General features: G+C 46.0%; 1 protein-coding gene across 1 annotated transcript in view; it reads left to right on the top strand.

Moving 5' to 3' along the window:
- Positions 1-20,327, top strand: part of LOC137414489 (maternal embryonic leucine zipper kinase-like) — a 72,497-nt gene that overhangs the window by 10,365 nt on the left and 41,805 nt on the right. Inside the window, exons 2-5 of the mRNA XM_078771158.1 lie at positions 11,711-11,776; positions 12,909-12,979; positions 13,124-13,180; positions 19,487-19,723. Coding sequence (XP_078627284.1) covers positions 11,711-11,776; positions 12,909-12,979; positions 13,124-13,180; positions 19,487-19,723 — 431 coding nt within the window. The remainder of the gene's footprint in view (positions 1-11,710; positions 11,777-12,908; positions 12,980-13,123; positions 13,181-19,486; positions 19,724-20,327) is intronic.

The raw sequence follows: 20,327 nt of genomic DNA on the forward strand, positions 1-20,327 counted from the left end.
CTATCTCCCTCTTCCAAATCCTCGTGGCGCCTGGTCAAGTCTGTTTCTGGTGTTTGTTCCCCCTCCATCCCCTCCCTCACCTCAAACGGCTACATGGCTGACTCCGCACATGAAAAAGCTGAATGCCTCAACTCTGTGTTTGCCTCTAAATCTTGTGTCCCAAACCCATCCCTCTCTGTACCCACCGTACCCAGTCGTACCCAGCTGCTCTTGGAATCTGTGTCCCTTCCTTCCTGACAAGGTGGAAAAGTTTCTGTCAACCCTCGACTCTGATTCTGCAACTGGACCTGACGGCATCAGCCCACGGGTCCTAAAATCCTGTTCTTCTGCTCTTTCACTCCCTCTCTCTGTTGTCTTCACCCTCTCTTTTGCTCAAGGTCATCTGCCATCTGCTTGGAAATCAGCCAACATCACCGCTTTGCACAAAAAGGTGCAAAAACAGATCCTAGCAACTACAGACCAATCAGCCTTCTCCCAATTATCAGCAAAGTCATGGAATCCATCATTGCTTCGGATATGAAATCTTTCCTCTTCTCCAATGGTTTGATCTCTGATCATCAATTTGGATTCAGACCTGGTCACTCTACTCTGGACATGCTGCTTCTGCTTTCTCAACAATGGATGGAGGTCCTCAATGCCAAACAGGAAATTAGAGCTGTCTCCCTTGACATATCACGTGCCTTCGATACGGTTTGGCACCCCGCTCTGCTCACTAAATTCTCCTCCTTTGGTATCCATGAAAATCTCCACGCATGGCTGGCGGACTTCCTCTCTAATCGTAGTCAACGTGTGGCCCTGAATGGGTTTCTCGGCTGGAGTTCCCCAAGGCAGTGTTCTGGGCCCTGTGCTTTTTCTGTTCTTCATCAATGATCTCTCTGACTCTCTTGAAAATCCTCTCTATCTCTTTGTTGATGACTCTACTCTCTGTCGCTCCATTCCTCATCCCTCAGATCGGCAGTCTGCAGCCTCCTCACTCTCTGCAGACCTGGGAAAAATCACAGACTGGTCAAACAAGTGGAACATGTCTTTCAATCCTGACAAATCTCACACTCTTACAATGTTTCTCCGAAAAGACCGACTGGACAACCCTCCCATCCACTTTCTGAAAAATCCTCTCCAAGAAGTTCTGTCACTCAAGCTTTTGGGTCTCACTATCAGCCATGATCTTTTCTGGGTAAACCACATTTCCAAGCTGGCCTCCAAATCCAGTCGCCGACTGGGCATCCTCCGTCGTGCGAAGTCCTTCCTTGGCACACCTGAGCTCCTCACCACATACAAAGCTTTCATCCGCAGCTCAATGGAATACTGTTCCCCCCTCTGGGCCAGTGCTCCTGCCTCACACCTAGCTCGGCTTCACGCTGTTGAAACCAAAGCGTTCAGAATCATTGGAATCTCCCGTGATGAAGCCGATTGCGAGGGCCTTTCACTTACTCACCGCAGGCAGGTTGGTGGTCTTTCTGTCTTCTACCGACTCCTCTGTGACCTCGCCCCCCCCCCCCCCCCAGCCCTGTCTGTGCTCTGTCCCCAAAGTACTCCTACAGGTCGCACAAGATCTGCCTGCAACCCTCTTCTGGTGAAACTGCCAAAATCAAGACTCTCTGCTCACCTTCACTCTTTCATTCTTCTTTTCTCCCGCCTCTGGAACAAACCCCCTCACTCTCTTCAATCCAACTCATCCCTCCAGGTCTTTAAAACAGCTGTTCACCACAATCTCTTATCTTCCCCCATCCAAAACCTTGATCTTTTCTACCCCTGTTAATTAAGCCCAAATCCACTTTTCTGAAATACCGACTTCTTTCTTGGAAGTCCTGGCAGTGTCCATGTGTTTTTTTTACCTCTCCCACCCCCCACCCCCCTTCCCACACCTCCTCCCCCCAAGCCCTCTACCTCCCACAGATCTCCCGTTGTCCCTGCTCTCAAATGTTGTACTTGTGAGCTTCCCCCTCTCTCCCCATCTTGCCTCCCGCTCCCTTTATTTCGTCTTTTGTGTCCGTTTGTTTATTGTTTTTTGTTTTTTTATGTCATTAATGTTAGCTCTTTCACGAGCCTCGATCTTGTGTGCAAAAAAACTAAAAAACGAAAATAAAAACCAGAATTTGGATACTTCAGATAAATACTTATATATTGTCTTGATAAAGTTCTTCATTGAAGTTAATTTTACAAAACTATTATCAGAGATTGTGCTGGCACTGTCGACTCGACGGACTGACGGAGGGATGACGTGGATAAAAAATGCCGGCCCCACCCATTGATACAAAACAAAAGTTGGAGTTTCTCATCGTACTCTCACAGTAGTTTATCGAGGACACTTGCAGTTTGAGTGAATAAATAAGTTATATTGACACTTCAAGTGAACAAAACAGTAAAAACCACGAGTGTCTTTCACGTCCGGCACTTTCACGTCCGGCCGTATATAAATAAATTCCTTTGAGAGGCTCCGCCCCTCCCCTCTGTCCCCGCCCTATTGGTTAGAGGGAAACCACACCAGTTATTTTGGCATTTCTAAGTGCAGGTCCTTGTGTGGCCTGAGGCTGGATGAAGACATTACTCTTTGAGAAACGAGCAACAAGACAGAGCTGCAAGATACAGTCAGGGTTACGTAAGACAATATAGGAACATGTGCAGTGTTTGACATTGCTGACAAAGATATCTTGGCACTTTTGCTCCAAAAATGGGTATCCCCTGAGTACTATATACCATTGTGGTATTCCACATTGTAAAAAATGACAGAAACAAGTGAAGAAAAAAATTAATGCTAAATTAAAAGGGCAATGTCGGGATGACAAACTACAGTCTGAAAAAGGTCCGAAACAAGAAAGGGATGATGTTGGTTTCAGCTTCAGTTGTCTTTCCTACTTTTCTTTTTTGTCAACTTAGAGTAACCAATCACAAATGGAGATAATTATAGAATGCTGTTATTGGAGATGTTCATGCAGTTTGTAAGAAGTTGATGACCATGTACTGATATTACAACATTATACTCGGGCTGCTAATTTGTACAGTCTCATTATGTGGCTACACGACAAGAGCAATCAAGTACTGTGGTAACCAGTGAAATGTTTGTAGAAGCTTGAAGCAATAATTACCCTCGCCTGAGGAGAGCGTATTGCATTTGAGTCCGTTTGTCTGTTTGTTTGTTCACACAGAATAAATATGATTTTCTCTGCAACCGTTGGTCTGAATGACAGGAAATTTTCACAAAAGGTGCAACTCCACCTGTATAATTTTTTAATGATAATTATGACGTCATCGGTCACGTGGTTCGGCCGCCATCTTGGAAAAACCGAAAAACTTTGCACCTCCATATCTGCTAAAGCGCTGAAAAGAAAAAATTGACACATGGTTCATTGTAAAGAACTCTCCATGGGGAATAAAATATGTTAAAGATGATGTCATAATTGAACAAGTACAAAACTTCATCCAATCAAGATGAAATTTCTTGAGCATAATCTTGGAATAAATTATTTTAGAAAAAAAAACAATGATGTCATCGGTCACGTGGTTCGGCCGCCATATTTGTTTCAACACAAAAGCCTTCAAAACCACTGAAAATACATCCTGGCGAGCGTTTGCAATCTCCAATTGCTCTTTTTCTTGTTGATGAAGTGCATTGTTGATGAGGCAGTGATGTCGGGATTGTTATGTGATGGCAATACTGTTAGCTGCTCTTAAAGCCAACATTATCCCTATCTTGTTTAGGACCTTTTTTAGACTGTAGTTTGTCATCCCTACCTTGCCCTTTTAATTTAGCATAATTTTTTTTTTGTTCACTTGTATATCTATATTATAATAGGCGAAGGTGATTCTGTCTGTCTGTCTGTCTGTCTGTCTGTCTGTCTGGGGGTGTGGCTCACTCCGTTTACAGAGTAGCTCCACCCATTCTGGGAGAGGCTTCATGTAAACAAATATCCACCATTTTATTAACTCGAATAGCTTTGAAGCCTGTTTAGTTAGGCCCGTGTGTCTTTCTCTCTCACACAGGTTTATTTAAACTCTAATTTGATATATCATTTCATTTTAAACAGTCGCTAACATAGTTTGAGACACGGTTGAAAAAAAACGGGGAGAATCCCATGAAAGTTTCCGTTTATGGAACGAAATGATTTCACAAAGGCCAGTAAAATAAAGCCCAGTCATTGAGTCACCCTCACGATTTTATCTCGAATTCACCATCTGATTTAATTTTTATCGATGGTTTTAGACTTGGTTTCAGCAATAATAAAATTTTAAAAATGCACACACAGGAAAATGGCGAGATATATAGAAAATCGCGGTACGATGTATTATGCACCGCCCAACATGACACAGACGGCAACATGTCGACATATATTTAAAAGTCGCTTTTTCTTTTCCGTCGAGATATATTACTTTTCCCTTCAGCGACAGTCGTCACAAAAACGTCAAAAATTATGCCAACATATATTTCTTCGTTCATATTTCATTCAACATTATTATCCGGAAGCAAAATATGTTTCAGGAAATTACCGAGAAATATTTCTTCGTTTTTTCTTTCAATTAGTTATGTGCACATACCCTTTATAATTATTATTATTATTATTTTTATTTTTTTTGTATACAGAATCGTGGCTCGTGAAAGAGCTAACATTTATTTCACAAACAAAGCAAACAGACAAACAAAATATATAACAAGCGTTACGCCTAGGTCCCCCGTCGGTGAAGTGATGCGAGTTGACAAAGTGGAAGAAGCAAGGCGGCCATCTTGGCTTTTGACGTGGCGACCCAATTTTCAATAGCATTCTTCATTATGGCGAGATACACACACACACCAAATTAGAAGTTGGTACTTCGCTTATTTTTCAAGATATTCATCTCACAAGGTTCAGACATACATGGCGGCGGCCATCTTGGATTTTAACGTGGCGACCCAATTTTCAATAGCGTTCTTCCTTATGCCGAGATACACCCACACACCAAATTAGAAGTTGGTACTTCGCTTATTTTTCAAGATATTCATCTCACAAGGTTCAGACATACATGGCGGCGGCCATCTTGGATTGTTACGTGGTGACCCAATTTTAAACAGCGTTCTTCCTTGTACCGAGATACACCCACACCCCAGATTAGAAGTTGGTACTTCGCTTATTTTTCGAGATATTTCGCTCACAAGGTTCAGACATATATTTGGTGGCGGCCATCTTGGACTTTGACGTGGCGACCCAATTTTCAATAGCGTTCTTCCTTATGCCTAGATACACCCACACACCAGATTAGAAGTTGGTACTTCACTTATTTTTCAAGATATTCAGCTCACAAGGTTCAGACATACATGGCATCAGACATACATGGCGGCGGCCATCTTGGATTTTGACGTGGGTTGCACCCAAACACCAAATTCGAATGCAGTCCTTCGCTTATGCACGCACGCACGCCCGCACACACGGACGGAGGGGAAAACCATAGTCCCCCTTTCGCTCCGCGGTGCGACGGGGGACAAATATAACAAGCGTTACGCCTCGGTCCCCCGTCGGTGAAGTGATGCGAGTTGACAAAGTGGAAGACGCAAGGCGGCCATCTTGGATTTTAACGTGGCGATCCAATTTTCAATAGCGTTCTTCCTTGTGCCTAGATACACACACACACCAAATTAGAAGTTGGTACTTCGCTTATTTTTCAAGATATTCATCTCACAAGGTTCAGACATACATGGCGGCGGCCATCTTGGATTTTGACGTGGCCACCCAATTTTAAACAGCGTTCTTCCTTGTGCCTAGATACACCCACACACCAGATTAGAAGTTGGTACTTCGCTTATTTTTTCGAGATATTTCGCTCACAAGGTTCAGACATAAAACATCATCTTGTAAAACACATTCAACTTTTCCCCTCTGTATCTCCGAAACCGCTCGATGGAAAAATTTGAGGAATAGCTCATTCTAAAGAACTCTGCAATGGGAACGAAAAACATGTGTATCGAGTATATTAAAAATGCTAACGTTAAGAGGTTAGAATTCGTTAAACAACATTTTTTTCTCCCCCCCCCAAAATGAGATTTTTTCCCCCAGATGCTTAGTTAAAAAAAAAACACAGAATGCAAAAAATTTCGAAGTCATACGTCACATGGTTCGGCCGCCATCTTGTTTTTCGTGAAAAAACACAAAAAAAACCGTTTTTCTCCGCAACGGTAGAACGGATCGAACCCAACTTTGGCATGCATATTCGCACACTCATGACGAACAAAAAAGCCTCGGAGCACGATGTCATCCGACACATGGTTTCAGAGTTATGACGTTTTTAAGCTCAAACTAGAAATGGTATCACCTCCATAATTTGTGAAGATATCGAGTGGAAACTTTACACAAATGTTCCCCATGGAGGGATGTTTCAATGTTACTTGAGACGTTTTGATAAGTCACATGGTTTGGCCGCAATAAATAATGGAAGGTAAATTTTAAAAAGCTTGTAACTCTTGAACCACTGCATTGATCGACTTGAATTTTTAATGCAATGTAGATCTCATAAAGCGGAACAAGTGTGAAAAATTTCAAGATGATTGGATGTACGGTCTCAAAGCTATAAGTCTTTATCGTTGAAAGAAGAAGAAACGCACCATTTTGTCCTTCCAGGACGTGATTATGATCACACGATCTCCCGTGGTCATTTGAACCTCAAATAAATTTACAATTGAAGATTTGTCAATAGCTGAGGTGTATTAACAAACAAATGAAACAGATTTGGTCAAATTCTGACTTTTTTTAACGCGATCGCATTTCACACAAAGTTGTGAGTAACTAAAGAAGAAGAAACCTTGTTTGGCTTCTCAGATAAAATAAATAATTCTGTCTGCAATTTCAGGTTAATTTTCTTTTAAAAATCGCTTTTTCTGCAATCAGTGCATGGATTGACGTGTGGATGTGTGTGTGGGTGTGGGGTGGGGGGGATGTGTGTGTGTATGTGTGTGGGGAGGGGGGGGAGGGATGTGTGTGTGTGTGTGTGTGTGTGTGTGTGTGTGTGGGGGGGGGGGGGGGGTTGGTGTGTGTGTGTGTGTGTGTGTGTGTGTGTGTGTGTGTTAGGGGTGGGGGTGGGGTGGGTGGGTGTGGTGGGGGGGGGGGGGGAGGGTGTGTGTGGGGGATGTGGGGATGTGTGTGTGTGGGGGATGTGGGGATGTGTGTGTGTGGGGGATGTGGGGATGTGTGTGTGTGTGTGGGGGATGTGGGGATGTGTGTGTGTGTGTGTGTGTGTGTGTGTGTGTGTGTGTGTGTGTGTGTGTGTGTGTGTGTGTGTGTGTGTGTGTGTGTTTGTGTGTGTATGCATGTGGGGATGTGTTTGTGTGTGTGTATGCATGTGGGGATGTGTTTATGTGTTCATGTGTGTGTGTGGATGGGTGGATGTGCGTGTGTGTGGGTGTGTGCGGGGGGGGGGGGTGGATATGTGTGTGTGGGGGGGGGGGGGGTGGGCATGTGGAGGAGGGGGGGTTGTATGTGTGTGTGTGTGTGTGTGTGTGTGTGTGTGTGTGTGTGTGTGTGTGTGTGTGTGTGTGTGTGTGTGTGTGTGGAGGGGGGGGGGTTGGTGTGTGCGTGTGGAGGGGGGATGGATGTGTGGAGGTGTGTGTGTGTGTGTGTGTGTGTGTGTGTGTGTGTGTGTGTGTGTGTGTGTGTGTGTATATCTGTGGTAGGGGTGTGCATTTGGGACGAGGGGTGTGGAGGTGTTTGTGTGTGGGTATGCGTGTGTGGGGACGGGGGAGGGAAGGGTGATTGTGTGTGTGTGTGTGTGTGTGTGTGTGTGTGTGTGTGTGTGTGTGCGTGCATGAAAGGATTGAAACCTCGAGGAAGAACGGTGCCCAGCTGATGATCCATGCAGTCAGGGAACTAGTCAATTGCTTACGGGTTGACGTTCTTGCTTTAGCTGGAGAAACTATGTTTGAGATTTGCAATTTAAATAAAGTTGAATATGGGATGTTGTGAAATTAACATCATTTACAACAATCCTTTAAATTATTTATATTTAAGTTTAGGAACAACCGATACTGTACAATTAATTGTGTGTGTGTGTGTGTGTGTGTGTGTGTGTGTGTGTGTGTGTGTGTGTGTGTGTGTGTGTGTGTGTGTGTGTGTGTGTGTGTGTGTGTGTCGGTCGGGGTTGTATCCAAGGGGGTTGTGTCAAAGCATGTCCAATGAAAGTGGGGTTGTCTCAAAAGTGGGGTTGTATCAAAAGTGGGGTTGTATCAAAAGTGGGGTTGTATCTAAAGTGGGTGCGAGTAAACCGGTCATCACTGCCAGCAGTTTTAAAGTGGCAGTTCTAGTTATTATTATTATTATTATTATTATTATTATTATTATTATTATTATGAACAAGAAGATGAAATCCTGGGTTTGAGCGATCTCGTTTTTTGCTTCATTTTGCTTTTTCCATGGTCTGGAGAACTGAAAAGTGATCCCTGCCTCGACAATCAACTGAACAGACCAGGTAGGCTTTCATATGCAGCCGAAGCGAGTTTTTAAAGAAGATAATCCAACTTTAGTTTTGCATGCAACAGATTTGAGTGACAATTTTTTCTACGCCATCCTTGCATAGAGAGTACTACCGTACTCTCTGATATATCTTACTATAATTCACCAAATATCTGTCCGTCCGTTCGAAGGTACCGCAAAAAGGGCTCAACCAATCGCAACGATATTTTGGGTGGGTGATCCTGGGACCCCTGGGAGTAAAATAGGCTATATTGTTTTTCCAAGTTTTCCAGTTTTTCCAAACACGATTGAATAATATTTACGGATATGAGCAGTGATGTGGCTTTTGTTGAAATTCTACAAATACTGTTTATTCTACGTACCAGGAGAGAGCAGATCGACTCCTGACGAACTCTTCCGATATAAACGTGTGGCTCCGAAGTAACATGGCAGCATGTGCAAAGCGACTGAGAAACAGGTGTAGCGGCTGCTTCCGTGTTCCAGATTCGGCGCGCACTCTTCACACATAAACGTGCGAATGAGAAAGACGTGTAGCTGCCGCTTCCGTTTTGCAGAATTCAATCTCTTTTCAAAATGGGCGCCATGTACTCTTTAGGTTTTGATGATTTGCGTGTGATATGATTCAATGGATGTTTATATGAATCTTTAAAAATAAAAATAAAGCCTTCAATTTCTGATATTTTACCTTTTCATTTGTGCTTCCTAATTGAAGCCCCCCCTATTGGACGGGTGACATTGCTGGTATAGATAATATGTCAAAGGTGTGTCCACAGAGTATTAACTCAAGGGGGTGGACACTTATTCCTCCAAGATATGCTAGTTTTGTACTTTTAATTAATTTTCTGAAATTTGTAAAATTTGTTTTTCACTTGGGAGTTCAGTTACGATGTGTAAATAAAGGTGGAAAAAGTCTGATTTAGTGCAATTTAATTCCAGGCTATAAGCCAACATGAGGTGAAAAGTTTGAAGGGGGTGTAGACTATCTATACGTGCTGTATGTGTGCATGCGGGTATGCCTTGTTTACGTCCAGCTTCCTTCTTGGGTCTACATTGCTGCAATTGGTCTTTATTTTTTATTATCACAGTGTGAAAAAAGCAAGTTACAAATTGTGCTTCTGTCGCATGAATTTATCACTTACTTCAACTGTTGACTTTTTTTCAACTCGATCAAAGCCACAGTTCAAGTTTGCAAAACACCTCTTAGCTCCGTCTCTTCATATGCGATCACACAATGCCGGTGCCACCAAGGGAGCTTCCTCAGCAAGGGAATTGGATTGCTCATTGGATGGCTTGCCATTGCTTTCCCAGCAGTAGTTAGGACAGGAAGTTGTAACTTGGCTAGGGTGCTGGCGAAAGCTTGCCTACTCTTAGCAATGGACACCCTGGGTCTTTAACGCCCACCAAGTAATTCAGGATGCTAGTTTGACTTCCCTCCACGGGATGGCACAATTATTGAATCACCCTGTCCATTAAACACCGGGATGACGATTTATAGCTGGGTCGAGTTTCCATCCCAGGCAAGACGGCCTTGAGGCGAATCTGCATTCCTCTGGAACTCGAGGCCATCCTGTCAGCCCCTTTTTGGATTGCTTGTTCTTAAATAGACATATGGCTTACCTGCGTCAGAGTGGCGACCTATACAGGATGGTTCCTCCCACCACCTTGAGTGTTGTAGTCGAGTCCACCTGGTCCGAGTCAGAATCCGAGTACAAGTCCAAGTTGTCCAATCTGTCCAAGTGTGAGTACTGAGCATTCCGAGTCCCAGTCCCATTGTTTTTTCTTGTGCTTTGGACCTGCCTGCAGTTACAAAGGGCTCGGATGCCAAATTTGGTGACGAGAAGTTATCTGTTAATTTCTTGCGATTTCGCAACCTCCAAACCGTGCAGGCAAATTTGTTGTGCTGTGCACTTCGTTGCACAAACGTACCAGCGACTCTTTCATTTATTTTGCATCCTGCGAGTGCATTCAACCACTCGTTCTTCTCTGCAACATCCCCTCCACTCTGGGGTGACATTAAAATTTGATTTCAATGTCGGAAAATTTTTCTGAAGCCGAAAATGGGCGGTTCTTCTTCTTTATCATGACATCTCTGAACAAAATTGAAAAATACTCGCAATAAAATGACCATCATCACAATTCCTGTCTCAGAGAGACTTGAACAACTAGTTTTATAGAATAAATATACATATTGATATTGAAATGCAGTTCTATTTCATTCAAAGACCTGTAAAATTTACAACAAACACTAAGAAAGACATTATTTGTCTTGGAGGTTTGACAGGATGGTGCATAGGATTCATAGGAAGCACACTTGAGCTCTTGAGTCTGGGTGCAGATCCCACCATCAGACTGGTACTCCATCGATAGCAGGGTATTGGATGCAAGAGGACGACACTTGATGGAAGATAGAGTGAGAGAAGGGGGAAGAGGACACAGACGCTGAACAAGCTGAATAAGGACGGTTTTTAGCGAGGATGGGAAGAGTTGTTGTTTCGTATGCAGCATGTGGCTACTGGTTGCATCACTTTCTTGAATTGTGGCTGTGCCGCTGATGCAGTGCCCCTATTACCATTCGGCCGGTCCTCATTTTGCGACGTCTGAAGGATAACAGGCTGAGTCAACCCACTTGGTGGTATTTCAGGGGCGTAATATAGGCTCAAATTCAACACCCGAAGATCTTCAGCCATCAACCTTAACGGTGAAGCCAACACCTGGTTTCATGAGGTCTAGTGATGGTGATTGACCATGTGAGAAAACAACGATGAACTGCTGAGTGCAAGATATAAAAGTAACAAAAAAGGCACACAAAATGTTTGCTAATGTGCCCACGATACGAACAAAATTGGTCAACAAGCGAAGAGAAGATGAGAAGCTACTGCTGGAAACCGGATCCTCTTATCAGCTCTTTGCGTTTCACTTTCATTTACTTTTGTGTAATCTATAATGAGATTCCAACACACTATAAATCAAATATACTGCGCCAACCGCATCTGAGTTGTGTGTTCACCAAATGTCGTGTTCTCGGAAGAATTCTGATCAGTTGTTTGCCGAAACTTGAGACCAATCGATACAATTTGCGATTCGTACACACAGTACCGAGATAAATGTTTACATACAAGAGCATGAATGGTGATGGTGAAGGGATTATGTTGAGGCTCACCTGTTGACTACTTATCACAAAAAATGTGCATGTTGTTGATCATGTTGTTTAAAGGTGTTTGACTTTGGGTAAGATTCTTATGCCATATTAACTTGTACTCCACTATCTTGTTTCCCTTCAGTCAACATTCACTTCCTTGGGAAAAGCGATGAGGGCATGGTCTCCGTTTCAGAGTTTGTGGAAGCAGGTGAGGTTGCTGACGTCATTTTGCTGAAAATCCACTGTGTCTATCAAGTCCACTTTTACCTGATTAGCTATATAAGTTAATTAGTAAACATGAATTTTGATGTCGTGATTGTTGGACCATCTCTTTCAGTTCTGACAAATATCAGTTTCACCCGGTCACTGCGGCACGACTGTAATAAACAACCAACTGATCGTTTTTCCTGGTCAAACACAGGAAGTGGTTCGGTTTCTTGACTTTATAGGCTTCACCATCAGCCATGACGTGGATCACACATCAAAGCTGGCTTCAAACTGAGCTGCTAGTTCCTTAAACTTAAAGTCTACAAGGTGTCTGTGTTGGTCAATGCAGACCTCTTGAGAGCTTTATATTGCACAGGATTCAGGAGACCCGTTTGTGATTTTGCTGCCTCTCATTTAGGTGATGAGATGGCAGCATCACAAACTGATTTGGTTTCTGATAAATAAGAAGCTCTCAAAATTATTATCATATCATGTGATGAGGCTGAAACACATTGCCAGTTCCTCACATGGCAGATGGGGTGGCTCATCTCATTTATGCGGCCTGTCAAAAGAGTGTCTTGGAAGAGACTGATAAGTCTGCCGATCCTTCACGACACAAGTAGATCCCTCCTGGTTAAAATCAAAGTGCACACTTTCCACACAGGTCCACTTTTTTGTTCCTCTTTCCTCACATTTCTTCAATTGCCCTGCGGAAACGATTCAATCACATTCTCCCCTCGAAGACTTAATGCATGTGGTGCACCACCATCTGATGTCACCCTGCATGCTTCCTCTATATTTTTCCCATGAACCCTCTTTTCATACGACCCTTTACTTACATTGTCCTGTGTTTACTCCTCCCCCCCACCCCTCCATCTCCCTCTCCTTATCTTCCTCCCCTTTTCCTGTTCATTCTTTCCCCTAATTGTGTCCAACTGTGGCCCTCTGTCACCTTGCTCTTTCTTCCCTGACCTTTGATTTTGTAATCAATTTTTTATCTTTCTCATTTTGTGTTTATTTTAACAATGAAACATTCAAATCTTCAAAAACAAAACAACTTTTCCTCGTCTCGTTTCTTAAAAATGAAGAATCTCATTGCGTTGCCCTTGTATGTTGCTGTCTGATGTGTGCAGGTTCACTCGCTTCCCAAATTCATCTTCTGAGGAAACTTACAGAAAAAGGGTTGTGGTTTCCCATGAAGCAGGTGAGCTGAAGTTGCTTTCAGCCACAGTGTGATGTTTATGATGTGGTTTGAAATATGAGAGAAAGAATTGCACTCAAAATTGTAAAATCTTAACAACCACAATCTGTGTCCATGTTTGAATATTTCATCTCTCTCTTCCCCCAGATGGCTGATGCTATTGAGTACATGCACTCCAATAACGTTGTGCACAGGAATATAAAGGTAACCAAGTACACTAGTGCAGACCGTGATACGTTCTGCTTAACACTGTCGTGAAAATCAAGCTCAGACACGACTTGACCTCTGGGTAGGCTTTAATATCATTTAGATCGGCAATACATCCTGTAACAATACATGCAGCAATAGGCATTAAATCAGAGCATTTCAAGAACAGCAATGGAAGTTTCAATATAACAATGGTTAGCGCAGCGCATCGTCAGCGCAGCCTTTGGGGGCGTACATACCATTCAAACTACTGGATAATGTCACAGTGAGTCCCGCCGAAGTGTCCGCACGCCCCGGTTGTCCCGGGTCTTATAGACGGCCCCTTCCGTAGCGAGCACCCCTGGGTTCACCTTGGTATAATTTCACTACATTCTCCCCGTCGTTAAAACTATACTACCGCTCGGCAGTGTGCAAGCAAGCATCAGCAATAAACCAAAGGGTTACGTCAATCCACGTCAGTCGGTCCACCCGTAGCGGTCGGGGCGGCGAACCTCCCTGCCAGTTCGCGTTCGGAAACTACCGGGCACGGCGTCCCCTAGTCCGGAGTCCCCCGCGTCGGAATAGCCGCCGGAGGTTGGAGTCGGAGGGGGAGCCCCTGCGCCTTCGGGCACGGGGGCGGGGGACGACGGGAGTAACAGTGGTAGTTCCATAGGGGAAGCTTCGATAGAGTCCATAGACTCGTAGACGGGTTCGTCGATATCCCTGTCGTCGTCCCCACAAGGGGCGAGATGGCGTACGGAGACAGTAGACTCGCGGCCATCCGCCGTTAACACGCGGGCATGCTCGGGATTAGCCTGGAGGACCTGCACCTTGTCAACAAGGGGGTCGTACTTGCTAGTGCGAACCGCTCGTTTGAGATAGGCGGGCCCCGGTTCAGCGAGCCAGCTGGGTAAAGACTGGATACTGCCGGAGCTTCTAGGGTGGTGGAACAGTCGTTCGTGAGGAGTCTGGTTGGTGGCAGTACATAGGAGAGCCCGGATCGAGTTTAGAGCGGCAGGCAGCGACCACGCCCATTTATCGAGGCCTCGGCCGAGGGTCCGAAGGCTTAGCATGACGGCCCGCCATATAATCCCATTAAAGCGTTCGATCTGTCCATTTGCTTGGGGCCGGTACGGGGTGGTGTAGCTCGAAGCGACATTATGTTGGAGCAAGTAGCCCCTCACTTCCTGGGACAGGAACACCGCATCCCGATCGGTATGCACGTAGGCCGGATACCCGAACATAGAAAACAAATTCTGCAAGCACCGAATAACCGTGGCAGCCGACATATCCCCGCACGTGTAAGCAAAGGGGAATCGGGAATACTCATCGACGATAGTGAGCAGATAGCGAGAGTTGCTCGACATCGGTAGCGGCCCTTTGAAGTCCATCGCCAAGCGCTCCCACGGTCTAGTAGCCCTAACGAGTGTCCCCAGAGGGGGGCTATAAAAACGCGGTTTGAGTTCCGCACAGATCGCGCAATCACGGCAGATGCGGCGGATGTCCTCCATTGAGTACGGCAGATTGCCCGCGCGCACAAAATGCGCGAAGCGCGTTACCCCGGGATGACACATAGTGCTGTGCAAAGCGCGCAGCCCCTCCAAAGTTACGACCCCCGCGCAAGTGGCCGGCCGCGATAAGGCGTCAGCGACCAGGTTATCCTTCCCCGGGCGGTATTTGATGGTGTAGCAGAAGTCGGTGAGTTCGATACGCCAACGGGTGATTTTCTCATTCTTAATGTGCTGAGCATGTAAGGTGTCGTACATAAACGCAACACTCTGTTGGTCCGTGATGATTTGGAAACTCCGCCCAAGCAGATACGGACGCCATCGCCGAATTGATTCGACGATCGCGTACGCTTCCTTTTCGACAGACGAATGCCTCCGCTCGGCGGAGGTGAGAGTCCGCGAGAAGAAAGCCACAGGGCGGCCTCCTTGGGAGAGAGTCGCCGCTATCGCATGATCCGAGGCATCACTCTCCAAAACGAAAGAGGCACTCTCGTCAATCGTCGCGACAGCGGCGCCAGCAATGTCGACTTTAAGGCCCTCGAAGGCCGCCAGGGCGGCCGGGCCCATGGGGAAAGTGTCGCAGGCCACGAGGGGGCGGAGCTTAGCGGAGAAATTTTGCACCCACTTTGAGTAGTGGGCGAACAGCCCTAAAGCGCGTTTCAGCGAAGCCCGATCGCTAGGCGGAGCCATATCGAGCAAAGGGCGCAGACGCTCCTTATCCGGAGAGACGGAGCCATGGGTCACGGTGTACCCCAAAAGGTCTACCGTGCGTAGAGAGTATTGACACTTCGCCGCATTCATGGTTAAGCGATATTTCCGCGCGACCTCGAGGAAGCGTTTTAGATTAGCGTCGTGATGCGCCTGGTCATACCCACAAACCGTAAGATTGTCCAGATAGACAAAGACATCGGTCAAATTCTCCTTCGCAACGAGGTCATCCATAGCTCTCTGAAAACAAGCGACGCCGTTCGTTACCCCAAAGGGAAGTCTCGTGAACTGGTACAACCGCTGACCCGATTCAAAGGCTGTAAAGACGCGATCAGCCCTAGAGATGGGGACTTGATGATACGCACTACGTAGATCGAGAGTGCTATAAACGGAATACAGGGCCACCTGGCGTACCAGGGCGTCCATCCCCGGTAATGGGTAGGCATCCAGCTGTGTAAAACGATTAATCGTTTGCGAATAGTCGATTACCATTCGCCTGCGGTGGGCCTCACTCCGCACCACTAAGACTTGGGCCCGCCACGGTGACCTACTGTGTTCTATGATACCGTCCTTCAAGAGCAGGGCCGTTTCTTCCGCAATGAATTGCGCGTCCGCGCGAGAGTAGCGCCGCGATTTGATGGCTACAGGGGTACAATCAGTGGTCAGGTTGGGGAACAGTGAGAGTGGCTCCATGTCCATTTGAGCGAGGGCACACACAGCGAGCGTGTCCGGCCCTCCGAAGTCTATTTCCAAACGTCCATGCCGCTTAAGGAAATCAAGTCCTAACAGAACGTCAGCGCATAAGGCCGGTAATACCATGAGATACACGTCCGGGAACGTGCGTCCATTTATCACAAGTTTCAATCGACACGCCCCTTTTGTGCTCAACCGAAGCCCCTGAGATGCCATGAAGATCCGGCGGGTTGTCCCGAGAACCGGCCACCCATGTTGATGCACGAGTCGCTGATCAATAAAACTATCCGTGGATCCCGTATCAATCAAAGCTTGCACAAAAACGCCCGCGACCGTGAGCGGAATGAAGGCCTGCGCTAGGCCGGCAGACCCGGCAGGTATAGTTCCGGCCGGGCGAGAAGATCGCGCCTCGCGGGTGGATCCCACGCCGGCTGCAATCCTTCGGGCCTCAGCAGGAGCATAGAAGTCAGTTGGCTCATCGGTGGTTTCATTTGCCAGAGTGGGTGTGGGGTGGTCGTGAGAGCAGCCGCCAGATGGCGCTCGAGCCACGGGAGAAAGATTTATGTCATCTGCAGAGTCATATGTCACAGCGGGTGCATGTAATTCATAAAAGCTGCCGTCAGATGGCGCTCGAGCCACGTGAGAAAGAGTTCTGCCATCTGCAGATTGACATGCCAAAGCGGGTGCCTGTAGTTCGCAAAAGCTGCCATCAGATGGCGCTCGAGTCACGTGCTGCGTTTGCCGCACTTCGAGAGGCATTTCCAAAGTAGGTTCATGTCGCTTGTTTGAAGTAGGCGTGTGGAAGCCAGTCAAGGTTGGATGCTCTGTGACCGGTCGCGTTCGCGCCATTTGTTTCGGCGGCCCGACGTATCTCACCAAGGTCGGGCGAGAAGCCAGAGGCCCGCGAGGAGGAGAGCGGCTCATCAAAGCTGTGCAAGGCGCCCCGTCCGGCGCTCGAGCCGTTGGCTCCGCGATGAGCCCATTCAAGGTCGCTCGGGAATGCGTGCCCCGAGCGGCCTTTCTGCAGACTTTTGCAAAATGGCCTTTGGTGGAGCAGAGGTGACATGTCGCCTCTCGGGCCGGGCATTCAGAGCGGGGATGCTGCCGATTTCCACAAAAATAACATTTTGCATACCGGGCAGGCCGTGGCCTGGCAGCGGCGGCCGCAGTGAGGCCGGATGCGGAGTCCGCTTCCGGAGCACCCAGAGACTCGGCCGTCGTGTGGGTCGGGTCCTCCTCCATATCCTCGGCGGTAGCCCTCTCGGGTCACGCGAGTTGCGAGGTCCCCGCCACGACTCGTGGGTGATCATATGCGGTCAATTGTTCTCGAGCATCTGTGTATACGCGTGCCAGCCGTAGTGCTTCTGTAAATGTCAGCTCCGCGACCTCCAAGAGACGGAGCCGCAAGACTCCAGAACTAATTCCGGATATGAATGAATCTCGGAGCAAATCGTCCTGCACTTGCTCGTGGGTCCGGACGTCCTGCACGCAGTCTGCCAATAAGTAGCGCAGCTCCTGCGCGAAGCGATCGATCGATTCAGACGGTTGTTGTCGTCGCTGAGAGAGTTGATGCCGGCCGTGCACAGCGCTCCGTTTCTTTACATAGAGGCGCTTCAGCTCGGCTAGGGCCGTAGCGTACGTCCCAAATTGAGAAATGGTCTTGAAAACAGTGTGATGGACCTTGGACTGTAACACGGACAGCTTTATCGCAGCGGTTGGCTCAGTCTCGTGAGCAGCGAAGTAATTCTGCAGCGTGTTGAGCCAATGAGCAAAGTCCGATGCAGATCCTTCAGCCTGAGGGTCGGCTCCGAGAATCGGAACCACGATCATCTTGTAGTCAGCCATTCGGCGAACTAAATGATATTAAATGTCGTGAAAATCAAGCTCAGACACGACTTGACCTCTGGGTAGGCTTTAATATTATTTAGATCGGCAATATATCCTGTAACAATACATGCAGCAATAGGCATTAAATCAGAGCATTTCAAGAACAGCAATGGAAGTTTCAATATAACAATGGTTAGCGCAGCGCATCGTCAGCGCAGCCTTTGGGGGCGTACATACCATTCAAACTACTGGATAATGTCACAGTGAGTCCCGCCGAAGTGTCCGCACGCCCCGGTTGTCCCGGGTCTTATAGACGGCCCCTTCCGTAGCGAGCACCCCTGGGTTCACCTTGGTATAATTTCACTACAAACACTGCAATGAAAACCATTTTTTGGTGGAGCAAAGGAAGGAATGGGAGTGGGAAGTGGAGGGGGCAGGAAAGAACAAAATTAATATTGTTGGGTGATGACCTACAATGGAGGGAAAGAGGGGGTGGGGGGATCTGTTAAATATGAACCCTTTTGTGTTCATTATATAATGAGTTAAACTTGAAATATAAATAGAAAGTAAAATATCAAAATTAAATACCTATTCCAGCTCGGTTGTAGTCTGTCAAAAAGACAGCCCCCATTGTTGGAATTTGTGTTTAATTTTAATATCTCTATTCATGGCGACATTGTGAAGATGTTGAACATTTGCTCTTTGAAGGTTGGCCATTTCTCTGAAACTGATGCCGTCCTGGTAATTTTTCCACATTTAAGGAAACTCTCCTCATACTCTCAAAATTTACGTTCCTGACGTCTGATAACCTCATCCTGCAATCTCAATCTTGGATCAGAATCCACTTACACCATTAGGTTATGTTCACTTGTCCATAAATGCTGTTCTTCCTCGACCTTCTCCACCATATTCAGATTATTACCTTATAAGAGGTCGAACACGCCGCTTCTCATGGGATTATCGACAAACTGCTTTGAAAAGCAATCCTGGGCAAGATCACGAAATTCCTCCTCTGCTCTTTCCCTGTTTCTGAACCCAGTCTATCCCTGGCAAATTAATATCACCCACAATCAGTACACTTCCCTTACCACAATCCTTTCTGAATTCTTAATGAACCTTTTCATCTTACTTTTCCGTCACACCAAGAGCCCAATTATACGTGCCTAACAACTCTTCCATCGTGATCTTTATCCACACAGAACACTCTTCATTAATGCCCTGCTTCAGATAGGCTTTTTCTATTGATATAATATTGTCCTTTACCCAGATTGCAACACTTCCTCCGATTTTCTCTTTACTTTCACACCTCTACGTCTTGTGGCCTTCGATTCCTCTCATCTAGCTAAACCAAGTCTCACTTCCTGCAACTCTATCGTTTATAATCCTTGCTATCTGTTCTCGCTTCAAACTCCTCCATTTTATGTAAACTCCTGACTGACATTGGTGGAGGATGTTTTTTAAAGTTGTCTCTTTCTGAATTTTTTTTCCCTGCCTGCCCATCACATTTAAATTTGCATCTTTCCTTCAACATAATTTATCACCAATTATTTTATATATTTTAACATATTGATTTCTGTTTATTCTCCAGCCACGAAACGTGCTTTTCACCAATAAGGGGATCGTGAAGGTCATCAACTATAAAGCTGCCAGAGACTTTTTCACACGTGATGAGACAATGTTTACCTGCTGTGGCACACGTGGCTATATGGCACCAGAGATCACAGAACATGGCTACGAAGGTCCCCCAGTCGATGTGTGGGCACTTGGCGTCCTGTTCACAAAATTATTTGTTGGACTTCAATTTGATGGACGTAATATTATTGAAGTGAGTATTGTTGAAAATGGTGTCACGATCATGAATGTGGTGTGGAGGAGGTGCTGATGTGAATGGTGTGCTGTGTGAAGGGAGTCTTGAGAATTTCACATAAAGTGCCTTGAGAAGGTATTTTTGTTGTGTTACAGCCTGTGCCCAGGGTCATTGCCCCAATTTTTTAAAAGCAGTATTATATTCTACACATAATCTGTATATAAACATAGCGCAATGTGTACACGAAAAAAAAATCTAACTTGGTCATTATGGGCCCCTTCTGAATGGGGCCCTGTCACCGAGGCATCATTGGAGCCATTGTAAACCCGGCCCTGTAGTGCTAAACGTTCCCCGAGATGAAGAATGTAGATCTGGCATATGTGTGACAATTGGAATAAAATTTAAATTCAGCATTGATTGTTTTTGAGACTTTTTTTTCTTCTATATCTGTGTATTAACCGCACTCCCCACTTTTAACTTTTTTTGCAGATAAATATGCGCGATTAATACACTGGAAAATACCGTATTATGTGTCGATCAGTGACAAAAGAAATATCGTTGTCATCCATTTTAAATTCAGCCTGTAACACAACAAGATATTAGAAAAAAGTCAAAGGGTGTG

The sequence above is a fragment of the Myxine glutinosa genome, chromosome 1 (assembly GCF_964187855.1).
Source record: "Myxine glutinosa chromosome 1, kmMyxGlut1.1, whole genome shotgun sequence".
Lineage (NCBI taxonomy): Eukaryota > Metazoa > Chordata > Myxini > Myxiniformes > Myxinidae > Myxine > Myxine glutinosa.